Below are 24460 nucleotides of genomic sequence, written 5' to 3'. Positions count from 1 at the left end.
TATTTAAAGACAAAGTCTTTGTGAAGATTAGGATATCGGGTGGCAGACTTGTAAACAGCACACCCTGTTGGCAACACACCCTTTAATTTAGGAATGAACTCCTCTTGTAAACAATGCAGGTATCCAGCAATCTCCTCAGATGCATGGAGTAGTTTGTTTTTCAGGTAATGGCCTTTGACCTAGCTTCTGAACTTGTTGCTGCTTTTCCTTATTAGTCTCAGAATAGAGGTTGGGATGATACCATTAGATTGAGCTAGATGAAGACTGAGCATCTTCTGCTCTTGACTGGGTATTAGCACAATATGTAGTGTTACTTACATTTTTTGTGTCACTGTAACCTTGTGCTTCTTCTGCCTGGGTCATAAACACTCATTCTGTTTCTGCAAGAGCAGTGTCCCTCAATCAGGGGCCCAGAAGAGCCAGGAAGGCTTCCCTAGTGAGATGATTATGGCCTCAGGGTTCTGGAGTAGGATAATTTTCAGAAAGCAGTGCCATCATGTTGACATAGCAATGTAGTACAGAAGTATCAGTTGCTTTAAGAAGGGTTTAAACAAATTTACGAGCATGAGGTCCATAAGGAGAAAAGTTAGGGAAGTAGAAGAAAAGTTTGGGAATTTTAAAAGGCCTCTTACCATTAGATTACAGGTAAAAGAGGACAGCCATCACACTTTCTTGGAGCTTTCTGTCACTTCTGTTATAAGATAGGAGCTAGGTGCGATGGACCTTTGATCGAGTCAGGAATGTCATTTCTTTTTTTATTAGCCTTTTGATAAGGGCCAGAATATCAGACTTTAGCAAGATAAAGGCACCCAGAGAAAATCCTAGTAGATAAATATTTGTGGAGGACTCTGACAGTGCAGTATAGTAGTAATAGCCATTTTAGTATTTGTTTTGCAATTGCTAGGTTCTAAGCACCATGCTAAACTTTGGTTTACAAACAGTATAAGTAGGTTGGACACAGTCCCTGTCCCACATGGGGCTCACAGCCTGAGGTCAAAGGAGGAGGAATATTTTATTCCTGTTTTATACAGATGAGGAAACTAAGGCACAGAGAAGTTAGTGTCTTGCCAACTAGGTCACCTAGCAGGCAAGTGGCAGAGGCCATGTCTCTCAGTTCCCAGGCCCGTGCTCTTTCCAGTAGGCCATTCTGATTTGTCCATCACTGTTAGGGGTAATTGTTTCAAGTCTGTAAATTCTAGACTGTAATCTCACTGAGGGCAGGGATCGTTTCTACCAACTCTGTATATTGTACTCTCCCAAGTGCTTTGTACTGTGCTCTGCAGATAGTAAGTGCTCAGTAAATGACTGCCTGACGTTTAAACAGTGACATACCTAAACAGGAACATGCTTAAATGGTGACCACCCTAAATAATGCTCTACTCAAGGAATTAATTCTAGTAATATTAGTAATATTAGTAATAGTTATAGTATTTATTAAGCACTTGTCCTGAGCAAGGATTTGAACCTTAGGAAAGAATTCATGGGTGATAATTAGACAGCTTCACTGGATTTCAAAGGCTGATGGAGAGGGCAGGCGGAAGGCATGAACAAAGGATCAGCAGTAGGAGCATTGACAGGGACAGGTATCTTGGGGAAAGCTCGTTGTGGGTAGAGAATGTGCCTATTTATTGTTGTAGTGTACTTTCCCAAGTGCTCAGTACTTTGCTTGGCACACAGTAAGCTCTCAATAAATATGATTCGATGAATGAATGAATGAATTGCAGGAGGAAAGAGCTGAAAAATCAGTAGGAGCCTGCTGATGAGGATAAGGATAAGCACAAAATAAAAGCTGTAAAGTTCCATGGCTAGAAGAGCAAAGTTTCAGGGTTCTTGCAGCTCAGAGTCTTACAGTCTTAGTCACAGTGACTCCCATAGCAGCGACCTTCCCAGTGTTCTACGTTCTGCGTAAGTGGCCTACAGCTGCTTCTGCTACTTCTGTCCCTCCTGCTGAGATGGAACAAGGCAGGTTGGGATTGCGAAGGTTGTCACAGATGTAACAAAGGACAATTTCTCAGTCCAGAAAGTGTTGCAAGCATCTCTTTCAGGATCATTTTTGCCATAAAATGCCCAGACCACCAGAGTGTAGCTTCTACATCCACCTTGTTTGCAAAGCCAATAAACAGTCAGTGAAGTGCACGCTGGGGAAATTTGAAGGGCTTTATTGAATTATTTCAGCCAGCTTACTCTCTATTCAGTGAGCACAATAGACCAGAATCGTTGGCTTCTGCCTGCATTTCCATAGTGATGATTAACAATTAGGATAGTAAAAATTCTTCTTATACATTTTACACAGTCAAATGCACATTCCTGGAAAGCTACAGTATGTTAGTCATGTCAACATGTATGCCTTTAAACAAGTCTCTGATGGACAGATCCTCTTAAATGCCAGCAATAACACCATATCTTGATACCTATGCCTTGACAATAAAGTCTACAAACATTAAAGTGTTATCTTCAGGTTGACAAAAATAACCCTACTGCAGATTGCACTACTTGTGGTCAAGTGAATTGAAAAGGAAAAGATTTTTCATGCCTCCCTGTCAGCTGGCCGAATTCAACTTGAAGTGATGTTAGAAGTTTGAATTTGTGTAGTGCTTCTTTTATTTCTCCATAGCTTTTTTTTAATACATTGCTTCTGTAATAATAATCATTGTATCCTTGCAACAAAGCTCATTATAGGCAGGGAGTGTGTCTGTTTATTGTTGTTTTGTACTCTCCCAAGCTCTTAGTACACTACTCTTCACTCAGTGAGTGCTAAATTAATACTATTGAATGAATAAATGAAATACCACCCCCATTAGGCAGGTATGATTATCCCCAGTTACAAGTGAGGAAATTGAAGGACATAATGATCACATCTGCCCAGTGGCAGAACAAAAGTTCTGATGTGAAGTCAGGGTAAGACTGAGAAGCTGGAGAACTAGTGGACATAAACAGTACTCTACTCATCTCATCTTTTCACATTTCAGCTCCAAAATTGCCTTCCTCAGTCTTGAGAGAAGGAAAATAAGTTTAGATTGGCCAGATTTCAGTTTGGCATATGGGATCAAATGGCACTGAGGGATCTTTTTATTATTTCCTACTCCCAATTGTTGTGAAATTCATATAGTTGCTTGATATAATGGTGGTGGTGATGACGATTCATTCATTCAAATAATGAAGTCTCCCATCAAAAATAATGTCTACAGTTGAGTCCAGCCACTTGTGGTGTATACTTAAGTGTACCTGGAGGGTGAGGTGTGAGGCACATGGCCAATCATAGACCAGTCATAGACTGGTTTCGGCTATTCTTCAAACCATCCTTTGCCTAGTGTATTTCTCTCTACTGCAGCAATGCATTTGTTCTAAAAGTTCTAAAGAGCTAGTCTTCAGATCTGATGCCAAGATGACTAGCAGGCCTGTGTCAGGCCTGAACAATGGATCAGCAGTAGGAGAATTGATGGTAAGGGGCAGTTAGAAAGAAACAATGTGGCCTTGAAGCAGTGTGGTCCGGTGGATAGAGCATGGCCCTGGGAGTTGGAAGGAACTGGAATCTAACCCCAGTTCTCTCACTTGTGTGTTGTTTGACCTTGGCCAAGTCATTTCACTTGGAGAAGCAGCGTGGCTCAGTGGAAAGAGCATGGGCTTTGGAGTCAGGGCTCATGAGTTCAAATCCCAGCTCTGCCACTTGTCGGCTGTGTGACTGTGGGCAAGTCACTTAACCTCTCTGTGCCTCAGTTCCCTCATCTGTAAAATGGGGATTAAGACTGTGAGCCCCACGTGGGACAACCTGATTCCCCTATGTCTACCCCAGCGCTTAGAACAGTGCTCGGCACATAGTAAGCGCTTAACAAATACCAACATTATTATTATTTCACTTCTCTGTGTCTCAGTTACCTCACCTATAAAATGGGGATTAAGTATATGTGCCCTATGTGGGACAGGGAATGTGTCCAACTTGATTATCTTGTATCTACCTCTGTGCTTAGTACGGCCTGGCAGAGACTAAGTGCTTAATAGATACAATTTTTTTCAAAAAAGGAATGCTTGGAAGGAAGTTGTAACATAGTTGGGAATTGTAGGAGGAGGGAAAACTGGAAGAAGCCAGCTGATGGAGAGCCTTTCAGTTGCCTTTCTCTATTAGCTAACCTTTCTTAGGAGTTAAGAAGTTCTGTAAGAGGGCTTAGTATGCCAATCAATAGTCTTAATTGTCTCAATTACTGTGTGCAGAGCACAGGACTAAGTGCTTGGGAGAGTATGATAAAACAGAGTTGGTAGACATATTCCCTGCCCATAACAAGTTTACATTCTAGACAGACAGACAATGCCTCGTTTGTCATTATTAGCAGGCCTAGGAATCAGAGGACCTGGTTTGGTACTTGCCTGCTGTGTGATTCTCGAGCAAGTCATGTCACTTCTCTATACTTCAGTTTCCTTAGCTGTACAATACTTATTCTCCCTCCTACTTAAGATGTGAGCCCAATGTGGGACAGGGACTGTATCTGATCTGATTAGCTTGTGTCTACCTCAGGGTTTAGTACACATAGTAAGCACTTAATAAATACATGATTATTATCATTTATCCTTCATTGTTCAGTAGATTCTAATCCCAAAGTGAAGGAGGAAATCATGGACAATACAAAATGAATGCACAAATGTAAATAGAAAAGATAAAACCATAATGCTCTTTTTGTTGGGAAAATCCAAGTGCCTTATTATTAGCATGTCATGAATGTAGAATATATGGCAAGACTTTTGTAGTTCCCTCATCCATAACATCTTGCTAGCTAGAGTGTGCCTTTAGGCTAACAGAGATGAAGAAACCATATTTCATGGATGATATTGCTCTCCATGCTTCTCCAGTCATTTTTATAAAAAGGAAAGGGTCATTCTAAAATACAAGTGAAGAAATCCAAAAATAATTCTTTTAATGAGTTAAAAGTCAACAACTTGACACTTCACAATATGCTTTTGTTATGTTCTGCATGATAGATACTTTTATTTTAGAGTTTGACAGAAAATACAATATCAAGACTTACACAAAATCAGAGCTCAGATTCCTTAATTTACAGGAAGCTTATCTGGTTTCCTTTTCCACTCAGTAACCACTTTTAGACCTAAAATAAAGGGTTACTCTCAGGGTAACTCAGAGACCAACTGTTTTCTGTTAATAACTACCTGTCTAGCAAATTACAAATCTCTGTTTTCTTGTCTAAACAATGGAGAATGTGCATGTTAGGAGATTATAAATGTAAAAACTGAGGAAATGAGTAAGCTTCTCTCTGCTTTACTTGACTCCTCTGCATATGAATCTGCACTGCTGATGACAGGTGTTTGGAAGTTCTTCTTGCACCTGCTTGTTCAGTGTTCATAAATGCTGGGTACATCAACTTTTTGTCTCACATAGATGACTTCTCTATACATCTCTGTCTCTTTTTTTTGGTTATAGTCCTCTGGTATGCATGGATTTTAATTGTAAAAGTGTACAATTCAGAGAGGTTTGAGTTGGAACAGTGTTTCTGACATATTTTGCAGATTGTAAGCTCCTTAAGGGCAGAAATCATGTGTCTACTAACTTTTACATTATTCTCTCCCGACCACTTAGCACAGTGCACTGTACACAGTAAGTGCTCAATAAATACCATTGATTCATTGATTACTACTTTAAAATGGAACGTTCTTCAAGATTATGATCTCTAAAGCAGTCACTAGATACATATGCAAATATATCTTTACAGAGATAGATTTTCTTTGGGATGTGATCACCAGGCAAAGAATGTAAAAAATATCAAGTCTAGTCAAAATCTAAGTTTATCAATAAGGTCGTGCCCTATAAATTTGTTCCAAACTACTCTGAATTAAAATGTCCTCATTTAATGTTTTAGAGATAGTCATTTCAACAATGTATAGACAGATGCACTATTGCTTTATATCCTTGGGCATTAATAACCTTATAATTACCTGGAAAAATTATGGCAACATAATAAATGCTCACTTCATACATTGGCCAATTATTCATTGACACTTGCCATAATTACCAAGAAATAGGTCTTTAAAAAACATAAATGATTTGTTACCCCTTTTCTCAACTTCATAAATCATTGTCTGAAACAGGCAGATCTTTCCTCAGTTTAATGTAGAAGTTGATGGACTCTGCCATTTTCCTGGTTTTTAAGTATCTCAAACACTGAAACATCTGCTCATACGGAGTTCACCCAATCTAACTGACACAAGATAGCTGCAGTGAATTAATAAAAAGTATCAATTCTGAGTGACACAGCATGCTTTACATTTTAAAACAGCAATCACTGAGATACAAGTAGAGCATAACAATGCTATAGAAATTTAGAGGAAGAAGAAAGATATTTAAACATCACATCTTTCATTTCATGCTCCTTTGATCATTAGAAAGAGACTTCAACTTTCCCTTAAGGATGGGAGAGCTTAGTCTTACTCAGCTGTGTAAAAATTGTGGGTACTCAGAGCTGCCAGTTGTTTGCCTCAGATGTTTGCAAAGTCAGTGAAGAATCTTGGATTAAATCCTGTTGTTTATCTGAGTAGAAGCAGCTTATTCCAAGCTGACTCCTTTTATGAACATGAGCCTAATGTGAGGATTTTTTTTCACAAAAGATATAAATACATATTGAAATTACCATTTATTTGTCTATTGTGGTTTTGTAGTCATGCATAATCAAGATTGAGTTTCAATTCCATGATAAATGTTTGCTGACACTATTTCAATGTCTGAGTGTGAATTCATAGTACTCACATGAGAAGAGTTCGGTATTTGGGGTTCTTGTATGACCCTGAATAATTCCATACAATTTTGACTTGCAAAGCTAGTCTTAGATCATGACCAGTTTCTAATGTACAGTGTTCAGGTAAGAGCAGTCAAGGGGGTAATCTAGTTACATTATCATTTGTGGTCATCTAAATCATATCTTCTCCAGGAAGACTTCCTCGATTAATTAGATAAGCTGCATTGCCTAGTGGATAGAGTACAGACTTGGGAGTCTGAAGGTTCTGGGTTCTAATTCTGATTCTGCCACTTGTTTGCTGTATAACCTTGGGCAAGTCACTTCACTTCTCTGTGCCTCAGTTACCTCAACTTTAAAATGGGAATTACAACTGTGAGCCCCATGTGGGACAGGGACTGTGTTGAACCCGATTTGCTTGTATTAACCCCAGTGCTTAGTACAGTGCCTTGCACATAGTAAGTGCTTTACAAATATAATTTTTTTAATCTCTCATCTCCAATTGCTATTATCTATCTCTTTTGTGTCACCTATGTACTTAAGTCCATTTCCCATAAGCACTTAGGTACTTACCTGACTGTAGCCCCTTCAGCACTTAACTACATATTCATTCATTCAATAGTATTTATTGAGCGCTTACTATGTGCAGAGCACTGTACTAAGTGCTTGGAATGTACAATTCAGCAACAGATAGAGACAATCCCTGCCCAGTGATGGGCTTACATACCTTTACGCTCTGTTGCTTCCCCAACATATAATTTGTTTTAATGTCTAGCTCCATGGCCAGATTGTAAGCTCCTTAAAGGACAGGAATCCTGTCTACCTTCACTGTTGTACTCTCCCAAGTACTTAGTACAGTGCTCTGCACCAAGTAAATGATTTATAAATAGTATTTTTGATAATAAAGATAATTGTGGTAATTAATAAGCTTTTATTATGTACCAAGCAGTGTATTAAGCACTGGGGAAATACATGATAATTGGGTCTGATACAATCCCTGGTCTACATCCCACCTCTGGCTTCTTGTTCTACCCTGATTATCTTCCCCTGAATGTTCTTCGACATGTGTTCCTGTTTTAATTATAGTAAAGCCAGGTACAGTATATGTGATGATACTAGTTTTTTGCCTCAGAGAGCAAAGCCCATTTCAATGCTTTTCATACGTACAAAGGTGGAATTTTTATGTAAAGGACTTGTCTGTCATTGTCATTAATGCAAATGCAGTTATAGTAAAGTGTATTGTAATACTCTAGTGACAATTTTAGATCTCTTTTTTAATAACTCTAAAGACTAAGTGTTTGCTCCTTATTGTGTGATGGCTAAACACCCTCTGATGTATAAGGAAATGCATATTTAATAGCTGCGCTTATCAATGAACCCTACCTAACTGATTACACTTTTGACTGTTCTCAAAATACATTGCTTAGTTCTGCTTAATTGTTGATAATTCCTTTCTATTTTATTCCTTTAACTAGGCATTAAATGTTTTAATGGCTTCTTTTGTCTTTTTCTTTGTGGGCATCTTATTTCAATCCCCTAATTCATCTGCTTCACTGAAATGCATATCCTGGGCACACTAATCCTTTTTTTCATCTTGAAAGTTCATTCTTCTAATATGAACGCTTTAATGCAATTAAACATTTTATTCCTCTTTCTCAAGTACTGCTCTTCAGTAATGACAAATAGCACTTTGCATTTATGCAGCACCATCAATTCAAAGATCACAAAATAATTTACTGGCTAGAAAGCATTATTGTTATCTCATTTTCCTTACAGAGAAAATAAGGAATGAAAACAATAAATGAGTCTCCTTGAATCAATCCAGTGAGTGAGCAATGGTGCCAGAATATAGAATGTGCTGGTCTTCTAATCCCACAGTTCTGACTTCTGGGAGAGAGCACTCTCTTTCTACCTTTTTCCATTCAACAAAGAAGTCAATTAAATTTTCTGTTTTCAACTAATAAGCTGTCCTTGAGCTATGCACAAATGCTAACCAGTTTAGAAACTAAAATGGGACCCACTTTTCGAATGAGCCCTGAGGAATGCAGAGCAGGTATGAATGCACCTAAATACTGATTTGTGTGCACAAATATAGGATTCTAGCTTCCTAAAATCATTAACCCAAACACAGAAGCAGTCCCAAAAGTCTTATGGTGAGACATTAAAGCTAACTATTGTCATATGGTGTAAACAGTCTAATGCTCCTGGGACTTCCCAAATGATGCTTCATCTCCTAGTATAGTATTGTTTTGTAGTTTGAAGAGAGAGATGCAGATATAACTGACATTTTATGTGCCGGCAATTTGGTTTCTAAATGATAAAACTAGGGATATGATCCTTTTAAGTGTGCCTTTGTTGTATTGCTGAAAAGCTCCATCAGATATTGCTTTTGTGACATTGAGATGAGTGGGATGGACAGTGGTGTGATGGTGCAGGTATTCTAGCGGCAACAAGCTGCTTCAGTGGGAGGAGAGTTTAACTGAAAGGGGAGAGAGGGAGCTTTTTGAAAGGGTTTCTAACAGTCCTTGGTTAATAAGAAGGATTGTAAAAGTGTAAGTAAGAGTGGAGGAACCCGCTTGGGCAGAAAGTTTCAGAATTATTTGGCTTTCTTATCTACCCTAAAAGCAGGTTTTGTTTAGTCATATAATGGATATAAATGCCTACATTCCAATTTTGCCACTTAAACAAACAATTCTGAAATCAGTCTATCACATTTGAGTGCTTATGTGTGCAGAGCACTGTACTAAATGACTGGAAGAGTTCAATACCACAGAGGTGGTACACATGTCCCCTTCCCAGTCACTGACAGTCTAGAGGGGGAGACAGATATTAATATAAATAAATTATGGATATGCATATAAAGACTGTGGGGCTGAGGGTCGGGTGAATAAAGGGTACTAATCCAAATGTAAGTGCAGACTGTACCTGAAGTTTAGATATTGATTGCCTCTTTAGGTATGGTCAACATGTAAACACATTTCATTGCTTAGGTGAACCATGGGTTATTTTATGGGTAAACATGCTCTTTGGTACCAATTAATAGAACAGTTTCAGGTCATTTGATGTTTAGGGACAACTTATTGGAATAGTTAAAAAAAGATGTTTTGAAAATCCCTAGTGACCTGAGCATTTCATGGGAAAGGGTGTTCTTTTATACAGTGGTAAACTAGTTGATTTAATATTGGACTTCTGGGTTTTCTGGGATTTGTTTCTTGCAATTAGGCAGGCTGATGGAGTCTGTTTTCCATGAAGGGAGTTTCATTGGGAAAGATCTAAGGGTAGTTAGCAGACAGGGTATTATGAGTCAGTTCAATAATAGTAAACGGTAGGTGAAAGGTCTGGGATTTAGAGATCAATTTAAAGATTTCTGAATGTAGACTTTATGTGACTGATGAGCTCTCCATGAACAAATTAATTTTTCTTTTTCTCAAGTCAAGTCCTCTCTTCTAACATGCATATACTACTTCTCTTGACGCTTTTTTTACATATTTTACAATCCCTGTATTTGAGCATTTCTTTCTATATGTAAATTATTTTATGTCTGTCTCCCCTATTATTTTGTGACCTACCTGTGGGCAGAAATCTGGTTTTCTTCTTCTATTGTACTCCAGTGCACACAGTAGACATTCATTTAAAGGGCAGCCTCAGCATTCTCTTCCCACTCAGTATTAAGTATTTGATGATTGGCAAATCCCTTGCCTATACTAAGAGCCAGGCAAAATCCACTGCTTCAGATTTTGGTCCTTGAAAGAAATGGTCCTTAAAAAATGGCTGCTGTCAGTTGTTAATAAAGCATGTCTTCATCAGAGGAATTCACAGTTCCCCCAGGAGAGAGGACTTTAACTCAAAAAAAAATTTTCCAGGTCTGTTGAGAGATTTTTAAGAGTTTTTCTTTGATTGTAGTCCTAACCTGAGAAACCCTCATTAGCATTAGCATTTCAGTCTTATTGTGTAGATTGATCAACCCATGAGTCTCACATTTAAACACTAGGTAATTATATGTTTGCTTCCTCTTGATTTTTTGTTTTTTATTTCATTTCCTTGCATTGTCATCTGGGGGTTCTCATTTTCTCCAGTATCCAGAAATACATTTTTATACATCATTTTTAAATACCCCTCCAGATTTAGAGAGCGAATCTACTACAGTTTTTGACTAAAAAGTTAAGTCCTTATAGAGAAATGGATCAGTTGATTTTTGCTTTATAATTAAAATAATGTATGCCACATTATATTCCAGTGGTCTTTGTCTTTATAATAATGAAGTTGAAAATTTGCTTTCCAAATGCCAGGTTATGGTAATTTGGTTCAGTAACCTAGGATCTTATAGGTCATTTGATATGTTACTTTTATACATATGTACTATGTAATGCATATAGCTTAAAATAGTAAATACACATATGTTATGTTTAAGTATATATACTATTTCATATATATGTTTTTGTATAGAGAGAGGGAGAGAAGGGGGTAAGGGAGGAAGGGAGAGAAAGAGGAGCAGTAAGGGACAGGGGGAGGGAGAGGAGAAGGGACAGAGGAGAAAGAAGAGAGGGAAGAAGGGAGAGAGAAAGGGAGAGAAAGAGAGAGAGGTGAAGGGAGATAGAGTGGAACCTCTAGACTGTAAACTTGTTGTGGACAGGGATTATGTTTATTGTTATCTTCTCCAAAGTGCTTAGTACAGTGCTTTGCACAAAATAAGCACTCAATAAATACAGTTGAATGAATGAATGAACCTCCTTAATTTGGACTTCATTAATCTGGTGTGATCTGGTTGTGATAATGCAACCTCCTCTATCCTCCATTTTTCCTCATTAACACTCCCGGTATTTGACCTAAAGAAGGAAGCTTTTGATCTGCACTGTAGTAAACAAGGCTACAATTTGAGCTGACAGTCAGCAGGAGATCTGCAGAGATTAGCAGGGAAGAGCAGCAGGGAGAAAGATTTGAATCTCAGCTGCCCTAGAAAGATTTAAAGAGACAGAGAAGAGACCAGTGTAAAGAAACCAAATAATTCAGGTACCTATGAACTAAGCTGAAGTTTAATAAACATCTGGAAACAAAAAAAAACATAACAATGTACTCAGGCACACTACTACTTCCAGTACAAGAGGGAGACCACAGAAAATAATACTCCGGCAATTCAGACTTTTCACAGACCACCTAGACTTCCCCACATTATCCTCCATGAGCAAGGTTTTCTGTTGGAAGCAGCAACATGAGAGAGAGTGGAGCATGGAAACTCAGGTTTATTGCGCAGAAGGCAATAGTAAACCACTTCCATAGCTTTCCCAAGAAAACTCTATAGATACATTCCCAGAATGATTGCAGATGGAGACTGGGGCGTTCTGGGAGAGATGTGTCCATGGAGTCAATATGGGTGGGAGACGACTCGACAGCATAAGACAAGACTGTATGTTACAGTCATACTTTTGAACTAGCCCTGCTGTTGATACAGGGGTTGAAGCACTGCTCTGTACATCAGAGTTAAGCAGCATGGCCTAGAGGACAGAGCACAGCCTGAGAGTCAGGCTGCTATGAAACCTTGGGCAAGTCACTTCGCTTCTCTGTGCCTCAGTTCCCCCGTCTGTAAAATGGGGATTAAGATTGTGAGCCTTATGTGGGACAGGACCTGGGTCCAACCTAATTGTCCTGTATCTACCCAGTGTTTAGAACAGTGCCTGGTACATAGCAAGGAATAAACAAATACCACAATTTTTATTAGTATTTGTAGTAGTGTTATAAAGGTTCTGGTGTTCTAGGCCCTGTTCTGCCTGTTGGAATTTTGCTCAGTGGTGACCCTACAAACCACCTAGAATATTCTGGGAGGTAGATAGGTCCAAGCAGGAATCCTGAAAAATAACTGCTAATAGTGGCTATCAAGGCAACCACCTGGTGGGTATGATTGCACAGCATTAGCACTATGCTGTGGTTGCTTCTGCTGACTGTGGGAGTAGTGTGGTAAAATCTCCAGTTGTTCTTTGCAATGTTTGGCACCCCTGTTTACCTACTCACTTCTTGCGCTCCATGCCCAAGCGGGAACATGACTTGCAGGGAAAAGAGACTGTAGTTGGCCTGGAGCCAACCACTAAAATCAATTCCTTTGTATGGGCTCTTGGTCCTGAAATCTCAAGACTGAGGTTCACCCATCATTTTAGAGGGGTGACTCCATCAGCAATTTTGAACTATCCTAGAAGTGATAGGGAAAATGTCTGATAGTCTGAAGGATTTTGTCTTTTTTCAGCCCAGAAAAGGAGAGTAGTGACCTTTCCATCAGTCAGTAGCGTCCATCAACAGTATTTATTGAGCATTTGCTTTGTGTAGAGTACTGTACTAAGTGCTCAAAAGAACTTATGTGTATATCTGACCTCTGACAGCCACTTTCCTCGCCATCCTGCATGGAGTTTGGACTTATAGAAAAACAAACAAAATGCCCTAACATGATGCGTGGAAGGAGCCAAAGGGTAAGGTGGAGAGAAGATAGAAAGGGGGCCCAAAAGAGAAACATGAATGGGAAAAGTAAAAAAAGAGGGAGGAGCAGATAAGAACAGGAAGACGAAAAGCAGGTAGAATAAAGAGTAACAGAAAACAGGAAAAAGGAAACAGATCAGAAGAAGAGAAGCCAAGTACATATCTTCCACAAGGGAGAAAAAAGTATCATAAAATTGGAAACCAGCGGACAACAGAAAAAATGTCTGGGAGGAGGCAAGTGAAAGGAAATGATGGGAAAAGAAAGAAGAAAGCAAGGAAATGATGAAGAGAAGAGAGAATCACAAGACAGGCACAAAGGAGGAGGGGAAAGAAAGTTCTGGGAGAGGTAGAGAGGTAAAGGCACTAAGAAAAGAGGGAAGAGGAAGGGCATAGATTGGACCAAGGAGTTGGGGGGAGTTTAGGTAGGAGGAAAAGACCATATTAAGTGACAAATCAAGATCTCAGAATTCACTTAGGAAACTAGTTGAGGGAGGTAATTTTTTAGAATGGGAAAAAGTCTAGCAGCATGAGTGGAGATTGACAATAAGAACAACAAAAGCAGAGCAAGAAAGGGTGAGAGAGAGGACAGAGAGGCATTTAGTGGAAGGAAATGAAAGGAGAAGAGCTGATTCAATTTCTCATATCCAGCTCCCAGTTTAAGATTCCAAGTAGTGGCGGCCTGTGTAGTGAAAATCAGGGACTCCCCCCGGCCAAGGGTCACTCTGTTCCCATCCTGCATGAAGTCTACACCCCTAGCTCCACTCATTTCTATCTGCAGGGGAGAGGTTTAGCAGTAAAAGGTTTGGAGAAAAGATCAACTTCAAGTCCTGAGAGCAGTCTGGGGGACCTGAGGATTCATATCACCTATATGTTTATTTCAAATTCCATATTAGAGTATATTTTATGTATACAATGCTGAACAGTCATAAATGTATTTATATTCCTCTATAGCCATACCACTAAAGATATGCAGTCCTGTGTAATTCTCTTTTAGCATTATCTTTACTTAGCTTTTCATTCACTACCTTACTGTATTACTGATCATTTGCTTTCCCTGTCCTGTTCGCAAAGCTGGGTTTATCACCATGCAAATAACATTGGAAGAAGAAAAACAAGTCTTTCAGAATCTTCTATCACGGTCTTTATATTTCAGATTATGGAATAATAAAGTTTCCAGTGGCAATTTCCAGAAGCGCTTATTAAACTTCTTTTCTGAATATTTATAGGCAGCGCTGGGACACCAGTCATTTTCAATGAGAACGGTGATGCACCTGGACGTTATGACATTTTCCAGTATCAAATGACCAACAAAAGTACAGAATATAAAATCATTGGTCACTGGACTAACCAGCTTCATCTAAATGCAAGTATCAGTATTTTGTGGGAAGCCATGGAATAGAAAATTTGATGTTTTTACGGAATGTACTAAGCAACAATGTCTTTTTTTGATGTTCTCTTGTCATAAAAGTGAAAAGAAGGAATGCTTGAACTGTCTTTAGGACATATTGAATATTTAACTGTCTGTTTATCGTAAGTTGATTATTACAGTGAAGTTTTTTCACAGTGAAATGGAAGGAGTAATGGGGAGGTGGGGTTTTACTTACCATATCTTTGTCTGGGGGACTTTTTGTATAAAGACATTTTCTACAAAAGGGTTTTGCTGAGTTTCATTTCACTGACTTGGTGTCTAGCTATAACAACCCTCCCTATTGCCCTTCTTGATTCAGTGCTTTGCTCACAGTCAGTGGCTTATAAATACAAATACTACTGCCTCCTCCTTGATTCTTCCAGGAGTCAGTTTTTGAATCAGAAAAGCTATTTTGGTTTTTAGTTCTGATCTGTGTCCCCCTGCCCTCACCAAGACCAACCATCATATTTGTTGTAATTTAATATTTTAAACAATCTCCTAAAGAAACCAGATAATCAAGTAATTTTTTTTATCATTTAATGAAGGTTTCACATATTCCTGTGATTGTTTGTATTGCCCTTCTTGATTCAGTGCTGTGCTCACAGTAAGTGCTTATAAATACAAATACTACTGCCTCCTCCTTGATTCTGCCAGTATATGTGGGCTTGCCATGGAAAGCTGGAGAGAGAGCCAGATGAGTTTTCCGAGCACGGTAGGGCTCTGAAAGATGGTGAGTCACCATTGATGTAACTTAGGAAACGGAGAAGCCAGGGAGCCTGTCCAGTGGTCCCTCCAGAGATATCCACTCTCTGGCTCTATCTCAACTACACCCCACCATGTCTGGGGTTCCATCAGGGCATTCGGACCATGATGCCCAACCTCTGATGGAATTACATTCCCTTTAGCCTGTGGAAAGTGGCAGTGGGTGTTGAGGGAAGGAGCTTAAGTAGTTGGTGAAGGAATGGTCTTCCTCTTGCATATAACTTTTAGACCGTGAGCCTGTTGTTGGGCAGGGATTGTCTCTATCTGTTGTCTAATTGTACACTCCAAGCGCTTAATACAGTGCTCTCCATACAGTAGGCTCTCAATAAATGCAATTGAATGAATGAATGAATATGAGGAAGTTGAGGTCAAGGGGCTAACTAAAGTATTGAAAGTCCCCCTCTCTACCTTTGGCCAAGCCAGGAATGACCAGAATATACACGTCTTTCATACTAGCTAGTAGGATAGTTCTGCACTGCTGCATCATTCATAAATAGACCAGGAGAGAGGATAATAAGTGAAGTGATGTCACTCTCTGTTCTAATACAGGCAACTTCCAGTTTTCCTTATCCTTAATGACCCTTAATGTTGTGCTCTCTAGGCTGCTCATAAAAGTTTTTTTCCCAGACGAACAATTAATAGGCCACAATGGCACCAGCTCAACTGGTAGAGATTTCTGAACAGAAAAGGGGTGTGGATGGTTACACTCGACACTTTTTCACTTGTATTGCAGTAGCATTTGATTCTACCCAAAAGGACTTGATATGATATTTTAATGCATTTTGGGCTTTGCATGTCCAAATGTGATCCCTGAAGTGGTGTATTTATTCAGGAGTGATTCTCTATAGTGCTCAAAAAAGAAGCAAATGATAAGCAGCCACAAAAACAGCAATAGAGTATTTACAATTTATTGCTCCTCTGAGGCTCCTTCACAATAATTATCAAAGCACTACCAACAATAATGCATAAAACAGACTTACATTTCCAGCCACTGGTGTGATAAACCACCTTACCACATCTCCAGTTTATTTTATATTACTGCACAGCTGGACTGCTTATATCTTTTTCTTGGGTCCAAACTGAAATCCACCCAAACAGGTCCTGCGATAATGGGTCCTGGCCCTCATGGCTGCTATTGTGCTGAAACAAAACCCCTTTTGAAAGAGCCTTAGATGAGAGTGCCCTAGACTCAGGAATCAAAGCTGAGTTCTTGAGGAAAATTGGATTAGTCAGCTTTTGAATCAGAAAAGCTATTTTGGTTTTTAGTTCTGATCTGGGTCCCCCTGCTCTCAGCAAGACCAAACATTAAATTTGTTTTAATTTACTATTTAAAAAAAATCATGTTTTAAAAAATTATTTAATTAAGGTTTCACACACTCCTGGGATGGGAAATAAAAGGGTGAGAGTTTATACGTGTATGTGTGTGCATGCATGCCAGAGAGAAGGAGAGAACTAGAGGGAAAATCAGTATATTATTGGGAGCTCACTTCTCTCTCTCTCTCTCTCTCTCTCTCTGCTCACTTAACCAGAATTTTTAACAAACCACTTCCTACTCATTTCCTCTTCCTCCACATGCCTGAAAAATTTGAATCAATTAGAGATGCCATATCTGACTTCTAGAGCAGATCCACCAGTAATAGTTGTGTAGCACTTAACATGAAATGACAAAAAGGGGACACAAACAACGAGGCCCTAGAATGCAGTCAGACTCCCTGCATTAGAGCAATGCTCATCTCATCTCATCACCTCTTCCCTGGGGCAGAACATGTGCCGAGAATGTGAGGCAGTCAGATATCCAAACAGTTGGTCTCTAGGCCAGAAGAAATATGCTAAGGGCACAACTGAATAAAATCTCGAATTATGGCAAAGTTGTTGACAGATAGTAGGCAGCAGCAGACCATAATAATAATTGTTGTTTTTATTAGGCATTTACTGTGTGCTAAACACTATACCAAGCTCTGAGTTAAATACAAGTTAGGTCAGAGACAGTCCCTGTCCCATATGAGGCTCACACTCTAGGTGAGGGGGAGAACAAGATTTAATTCTCCCATTTTGCAGATGAGAAAACTCAGCCCTAGAGAAATTAAGTGGATATGCTGTGTGGTCTTGGGCAAGTCACTTAAGTACTTCTCTGTGCCTCAGTTAGATTATCTGTAAAATGGGGATTAGTACTGTGAGCCCCATGTAAAACATGGACTGTGTCTAACCTGATCAGCTTGTATCTAACCCAGTACTTAGTACGATGCCTAGCACTTAGTAAGTGCTTAACAAATACCAAAAAAAAATCATTTTTTGAAAAGTGATTTGATGAAAGTCACACACTCCCTGTGTGTGAAGTGCCAGAGCTGAAATTAGATCCTTGGCCACTAATCAACCAAGGGTTCAGGAGTCCCAACTGGCCTTGGGAAAATCTTAACACAGTGAGGGAGAAATGAAAACAGTCACTATGGGTAGCAACACTTGGAAGCTTCCCACAGGGCAATGTAAAAGAGGTGGTGGTCTTCGTACAAGCCACACTTGCACACTAATAAAAATCTCACGGTTGATATCCTCATCTCACCTGAGTACATTCAGCTATAGAGCTCACCTGTGGGTATGTGCACAAGGAGTTTCTTCAAAAATGCCACATACCCTCTCCAAACAGGGTCATGTTGGTAGAAGAACCTTCCCCTCCTCCCTAATTGCATTCTTCTAGCTAAAGCATATATTGAAAAAAACACACTGTGGCAGAATTGAGTGTACAGTGATTTATTCTGTATACAGTTTAACTGTAAAAAACACCAGCCAAATAATTTCATATGCCATCTAACTCTGTTATACAGTACACTTACCCATGAGTGACCATGAGCAAGTCACTTAACTTCTCTGGGCCTCAGTTTCCTTATCTGCAAAGAGAATTAAATATCTGTTCTCCCTCTTCTCTAGAGTGTGAGACCCTTTTGGGAAAGGAACTGTGTCCGACCTGATTATCTTGAATCTACCTCAATACTTAGTATAGTGCTCTGCAAACAGTAAACAGTAACAGTAGGGCTCAATAAATGTGTTTGACATACAATAAGAGCCTATGGATTGGTAGGAAGAGTTTGGATCTTAGGGGTATTTTAATCCTATGTGTTCCTTATTATATTTTTCATACAGTTTATTAAATCAAGCATTCCTTTTTTTGAAAACTGAACAGTTAGGCAAAATCCTCTTACATTTATTTAGCCTACATTCCTGCTCTGATCATTAGTTTGTTCACCTTTGTGGGAAAATGTATATACTTCAAAAGCTACAGTCAGCAAATATAAATTGGTTATTTTTATTTAGTTTTCTATTTGGTCACCTCGGTATATTCATGAAGGACATTTCATCTCCCAGTGAGCAAATTTGAACAATTAGGCCTCTTTATTTCACCAGACAGAATTTCTCAAGTGGCAGGTTGTCCTTATTAGTGATTACGAACCATATTGCAACCTGGAGGTTCAGAGTAAACAGCAGTCTCTGAACTGTCAGAAGATGAACCATATGCTGTTCTCATTCTACAGAGGGAGGGTAGGGGAGGAAGTTTAGCTGTAAATAACTGAGGGGCTCCTTTGGCCCTTCCAAGCAGAAGCCATTTTATTGAAATGCAATAGGAATGAAGTGCTTCTTACTGTTTCATCCTTCCTTCTTTGAATTTTGGTCTTAGATTTGGTACACATGCAAATTACAAAAGATGAGCCCTGGGTTAATTGCAGCCTCTCTAAATATTGGTTTGAAATGAGTACTTTTGCTGATCTGATTCTCACAGTAGTGAGTATATGGAGGGCGGGGGGACAAGTAGCTACCTAAGTACTTGATATTTAAGCCAACCTCATCCCCACAGAACTTATGCATATATATGTAATTTATTTGAATATATGTCTCCTCCTGTAGACTATAAGCTTCTTACAAGCAGGGAACATGTCTATCAATTCTTGTATTGTAATGATTAATAATAATAATTGTGGTATTAAGCACTTACTATGTGCCAAGCACTGTACTATGTGCTGGGGTGGATATAAGCAAATTGGGTTGGACGCAGTCCCAATCCCATGTGGGCTCCCAGTTTCAATTCCCATTTTACAGATGAGGTAACTAAGGCACAGAGAAGTAAAGTGATTTGCCCAAGGTCATACAGCAGACATGTGGCAGAGCTGGGATTGGAACCCATGACCTTCTTACTCCCAGGCCCATGCTCTATCCATTATGCCATGCTGCTTCTAACCTCCCAAGTGCTTAATACAGTGCACTGCACACAATAAGCACTCAGTACCACTGATTGATCTGTGACTCTCTATGTTTGAGTGTGTCTGAGAGAGAGACAGAGACAGAGAGAGAAACTGTTTTTTTCCTAGATGTCACTAGGGGGATATGTCCACAGAAACAAATAGAATATGGATTCTTTATATCAGGTACCCCCGGAAGAAGAACAAAAATTTTCTTTTATTGTACTGGAAAGATAAGTCTCTTAAAGTACTTTCTGTTTCTTTATGACCAGAGTTCTGAAAAGGATTGAGTGACACAAGGATATCCAATTAGATGACTTACGAAATGGGAAGATGGGAATTCAAACTGGACTAGTGGAAGAACGAGTGTACGAGCACTTAATTAAAACTGATGTGGTCAAATCTGTTGTTGCTGATGAAATGAGCTCTGGGGCATTGTTGGAATTTGCTGAAGCCATCACATAGTCCATCATTAGCTATAAATCTTGACAACTCATGATTGACTAATGAAGTGCTTAAAACTGGAAAAGGGCCTGATGTAGAACTTACCTTTTAAGAAGAGAATAAAGATCGCTCTGGGAATGTGGGACCAGCTAACTCAATTCTTTAGACCTGGAAAAATAAGACATATGATCAAATAAGGAAGCAGCATAGCCAGTGGAAAGAGCATGGGGTTGGGTGTCAGAGGACATGGGTTAATATCTTGACTTCACCCCTTGTCTGCTCTGTGACCTTGGGTAAGTCACTGCCAATGTCTGTGCCTCAATTTCCTTATCTGTAAAATGGGGATTAAGTCCTGTTCTCTTCTACTTAGAAAGTGATCCCCAATTGGGACAGGAACTGTGTCCAACCTGAATAGCTTGTAACTACCCCAGTTCTTAGTGCAGTAGTTGGCCCAAGAATAAATGCATAGTTAGTACCATTAAAAGAAATCAATTTGCACAAAGCTAGATGAAAGAGGAATACTGACAAGTCATACTACCTCTCTCCACAAATCTAGGTCAATTTCCAGGATACCAGGATACTGAACTGAAGTTGCACATGTTAGGTTCTGGGCATTTGTGTCATGCTTAATGAGTGCACTGGGGTGGGATGGAGAAGGATAGGCTGGAGGTATATCTGCTTCTCTTCACCATTTTTGGTAAAGTGCAAGCAGTGTGACTTTGGGCAAGTCACTTAACTTCTCTGTGCCTCAGTTCCCTCAACTGTAAAATGGGGATTAAGACTGTGAGCCTCACGTGGGACAACTTGATAACCTTGTATCCTCGCCAGTGCTTAGAATAGTGCTTTGCACATAGTAAGCGCTTAACAAATGCCATCATTATTATTATTATTATTTACCCTTTCGAGCTACCACACATTTGCTCAATTTCCTGAAGTAGAGTTCAACTCTGGGCATTAGGTAGTAGTCACCAGCACTTTGAAGAAAACAACTACTCTCAGATTAATATAATTTTATTCTTTGACAAAGTGATGAATCTTTCATATCGAAGGGAAGCAATAGATGGCATTTATCTCATTTAAGCTGGATTTTTGCTCTTTTCATGCCCACTCAGATTATGTAGCACATGAGGAAAATGTAGTTTCAGTTCAGCCCTGTTCTCACCTTCTTGTAGTTTTGCATTTCCTCTTGCCTTCCTGGACATCTCATTTTGGATGCCCTGCTGACACCTCAAACATATGTCTAAAACAGACCTCCTTATATCCCCACCCAAACCCTGTTCTCCACATGACTTTCCCCTCACTGTAGACAGCACCACCATCCTCCCTGTCTCACAGACTCATAACTTTATTTTCCTTGACTCATCTCTATCATTCAATCCACATATTCAGTCCATCATGAGATCATGTCAGTTCAATCTCCACAACATCACTAAAGTCTGCCCTTTCTTTTCCCTCTGAACAGCTACCATGTTAATCCAAGCACATATCCCAACCTGCCTTGATTACTTCATCAACCTCCTTGCTGACTTCAATCCATCCCTCATTCTACTGTCCAGATCATATTTCTACAAAACTGTTCAGTCCATGTTTTCCCATTCCTCAAGAACCTCCAGTAGTTGCCCATCCACCTCTGCACCAAACAGAAACTCCTTACCATAAACTTTAAAGCACTCAGCCACCTTACCCCCTCCTATCTAACTTCCAGACTTCCTACTACAGATCTGCCTTCGCACTTCAATCCTTTAATGCCAACCTACTCATTATACCTCAATCTCATTTGTCTCTCTCCCAACCCCTCACCCACATCCTGACTCTGTCCTAGAATGCCCTCTCTCTTCATATCCTACAGATGATCACTCTCCCCACCTTCAAAACTCCATTAAAAACACTTCTTTTCCAAGAGGCCTTCATTGACTAAGCCCTCATTTCCTCTTCTCCCACTCCCTTCTGTGATGCTCTTCCACTTGGATTTACACCTTTTATTCACCCTCCCTCATCCCCACAGCACTTCGGTACATATCGATAATTCATTTATAGTAATGCCTGTCCTTCCCACTAGGCTGTAAGCTCATTGTGGGCAAGGAACATTTCCACCAATTCTTTCATTCAGTAGTATTTATTGAGTGCTTACTATGTGCAGAGCACTGTACTAAGTGCTTGGAATGTACAATTCGACAACAGATAGAAACAATCCCTGCCCATTGATGGGCTTACAGTCTAATTCTGTTATATTGTACTTTCCCAAGTGCTTAGTACAGTGCTCTGCCCACAGTAAGTGCTCTGTAAATATGATTAATTGATTTATTCTCCTATTAGGTGGGTTCTAGGTTGCAGGGTCAGCATAGGAAGTTATAAAGGAATTCATCACTTTGCCATATGTACCATTAAATGGCAAGACAGGATGACCAATTACAGTCTCTTAAAATGTAGACAGCCTGTCAGCTTGTTACAGAACCACTAGAAGGGTCTGTGAGGAGAAACACTGTACTATGTATGTTCTTGAGAAAGTACAGTATAATGGTAGACGTGATCCCTGCCCACAAGAAGCTACAAGTTTAAAGGACTAGATGGAAATTAGAATAAATTTCAGATTAGGGAAATGCTCGAGTGTAAGCATATGTACCTAAGTGTTGTGGAACTTGGATATCAAAGTGCATATGTGACACAGAGGGCAGTGTGGGTAGGGGAAATAAGGGCTTGGTCAAGGAAGGCCTCTTGGAGAAGATGTGATTTTAGGATGGTTTTGAAGGTGGGGAGAGTGCTGGACTGACGGATTTGAAGATGAAGGGAGTTCCATGCCAGACAGAAGATGTGGGTAAGGGGTTGGTGGCAGGATAAATGAAATTGAGGTTTGTGTTAGAATAGCAGAATGGGTGAATTGAGTTGTAGTAGGTTAGTGAGTAAGGTAGGAGTGGGAGCATTGGTGGAGTGTCTTACACTTGATGGTAAGGAGTTTCTGTTTGATGTGGAGGTGAATGGGCAACCAGTGGAACTAAATGGGGAGTGGGAAGATATGGACTGAACATTTTTTCAGAAAAATAATTTGTGCAGCAAAGTGAAGGGTAGCTTGGAGAGGGGAGAGACAGGAGAATGCTGACAGCAGATTTTTTTAACAGTTGCTATATGGTGAGTTCAGGTGGCATCTCTGCCAACAGGGTGAACAGAGGGACAATCTACAGATCCATGTCCCGAAATCTCAGGTACTCTTGTTTAGCTGTAGACTGCTGTGAGACAGCAGTGGCACACAGACTAACTTAGGAGAGGTGGCTTATGAGTAGACTCTTCCTACCGGTTATGCGTTGGAGAGCAGAAAGCACCAGATGCTGCAATAAACAGCTGTAGCCTCCCAGCAAAGAGCAATCCATTCATAATCACCCTGTGGTAGGGACTGTTGGCTGACCATCAATCTTTTTCTCCAGCCCACACACTCAATTAATGATGAACATCAGGACCACCATTTTGGAACATGAAACTCTCCTGACCTAGTGGACCACTGCCAATCTTGAAGAGTATAATTAGTGATGTTCCACCTGCATTTGTCATGTGCTCAATGCTATTAATTTTTTTCAAAGAAGAGGAAATAAAACTTGATTTTTTAACTCTCAGGACAACACCATTTGGGAGGGAGAGCTAGCAACAGCAGAGACAGGAATTCAATATGGTTGTCTGGAGAAGTGGTCAGAAACAAAGCAAAAGAGGTTGAATAGGGTCAGTTACAGAGGATGAGGGAAAACCAACTGCAAAAAAAATCACAAATTGGGAATTGCCTGGCTATGACAGAGGGAAGCACAAAGAAGACTTAGAGGATCAGAGCGGATCCCAAGCTGAACAAGAGTCAATAATGCAATACAGTACCCAAAACAAACCCTGCCTGGAAGGAGGAAAAAGCAACATGACTACCCCCTCCCCTGACTGTTTGTTCATAGTCCAGTCTATGATCCTTTCCAGCAATTCTTTTATAGTACACCTACCCACTACCCATGCCTTATTTGTAATTTACTCTTAGATGTGTCAATCCCCCCCAGTTTGGGCCGTTGGATTAGGTCCCTTTTAATGCCTGAATTCATTTTGTATTCACTCCAGTGCTTAGAATAATGTTCAGCACAGAACAAGTACTCAGTGAATAATATTACTACTACCGTGGTTCCTCTTACTGTGATGAGTTGGTCTAGACTGCCCTATGGATATGGAGTGTTTCTGACATGGGCTAAAAAGGAAGAGGATGATGCATATTGACTGAGTTCCTCTACTGGCATATTTCATTAGCTGCCAGGTCTCCTTATAGCTCACGCCTAGATAAATTTCCCTCCGGCTGCCCACAGAGTTGGCAACTTTTACTGTGGCCTGGCTGTGTTCTTCGATTCTCTATGAATCAGATTTAACTTTCAGATAAAGGCAAGGAACAGCACATCAACATTGCC

At 39.8% G+C, this 24460-nt stretch overlaps 1 protein-coding gene across 3 annotated transcripts in view; it reads left to right on the top strand.

The window, feature by feature from the left end:
* GRM8 (glutamate metabotropic receptor 8) overlaps positions 1-24460 on the top strand; it is a 458029-nt gene that overhangs the window by 354057 nt on the left and 79512 nt on the right. For all 3 annotated transcript variants that reach the window (XM_029072711.1, XM_029072712.2, XM_029072713.1), the window contains exon 8: positions 14423-14559. In XM_029072711.1, the coding sequence (XP_028928544.1) occupies positions 14423-14559 (137 nt within the window). The remainder of the gene's footprint in view (positions 1-14422; positions 14560-24460) is intronic.

The sequence above is a fragment of the Ornithorhynchus anatinus genome, chromosome 10 (genome assembly GCF_004115215.2).
Source record: "Ornithorhynchus anatinus isolate Pmale09 chromosome 10, mOrnAna1.pri.v4, whole genome shotgun sequence".
In the NCBI taxonomy this organism is placed as follows: domain Eukaryota; kingdom Metazoa; phylum Chordata; class Mammalia; order Monotremata; family Ornithorhynchidae; genus Ornithorhynchus; species Ornithorhynchus anatinus.
Note: the sequence above shows the minus strand (reverse complement) of the source record. Positions and strands in the feature narration are given on the sequence as shown.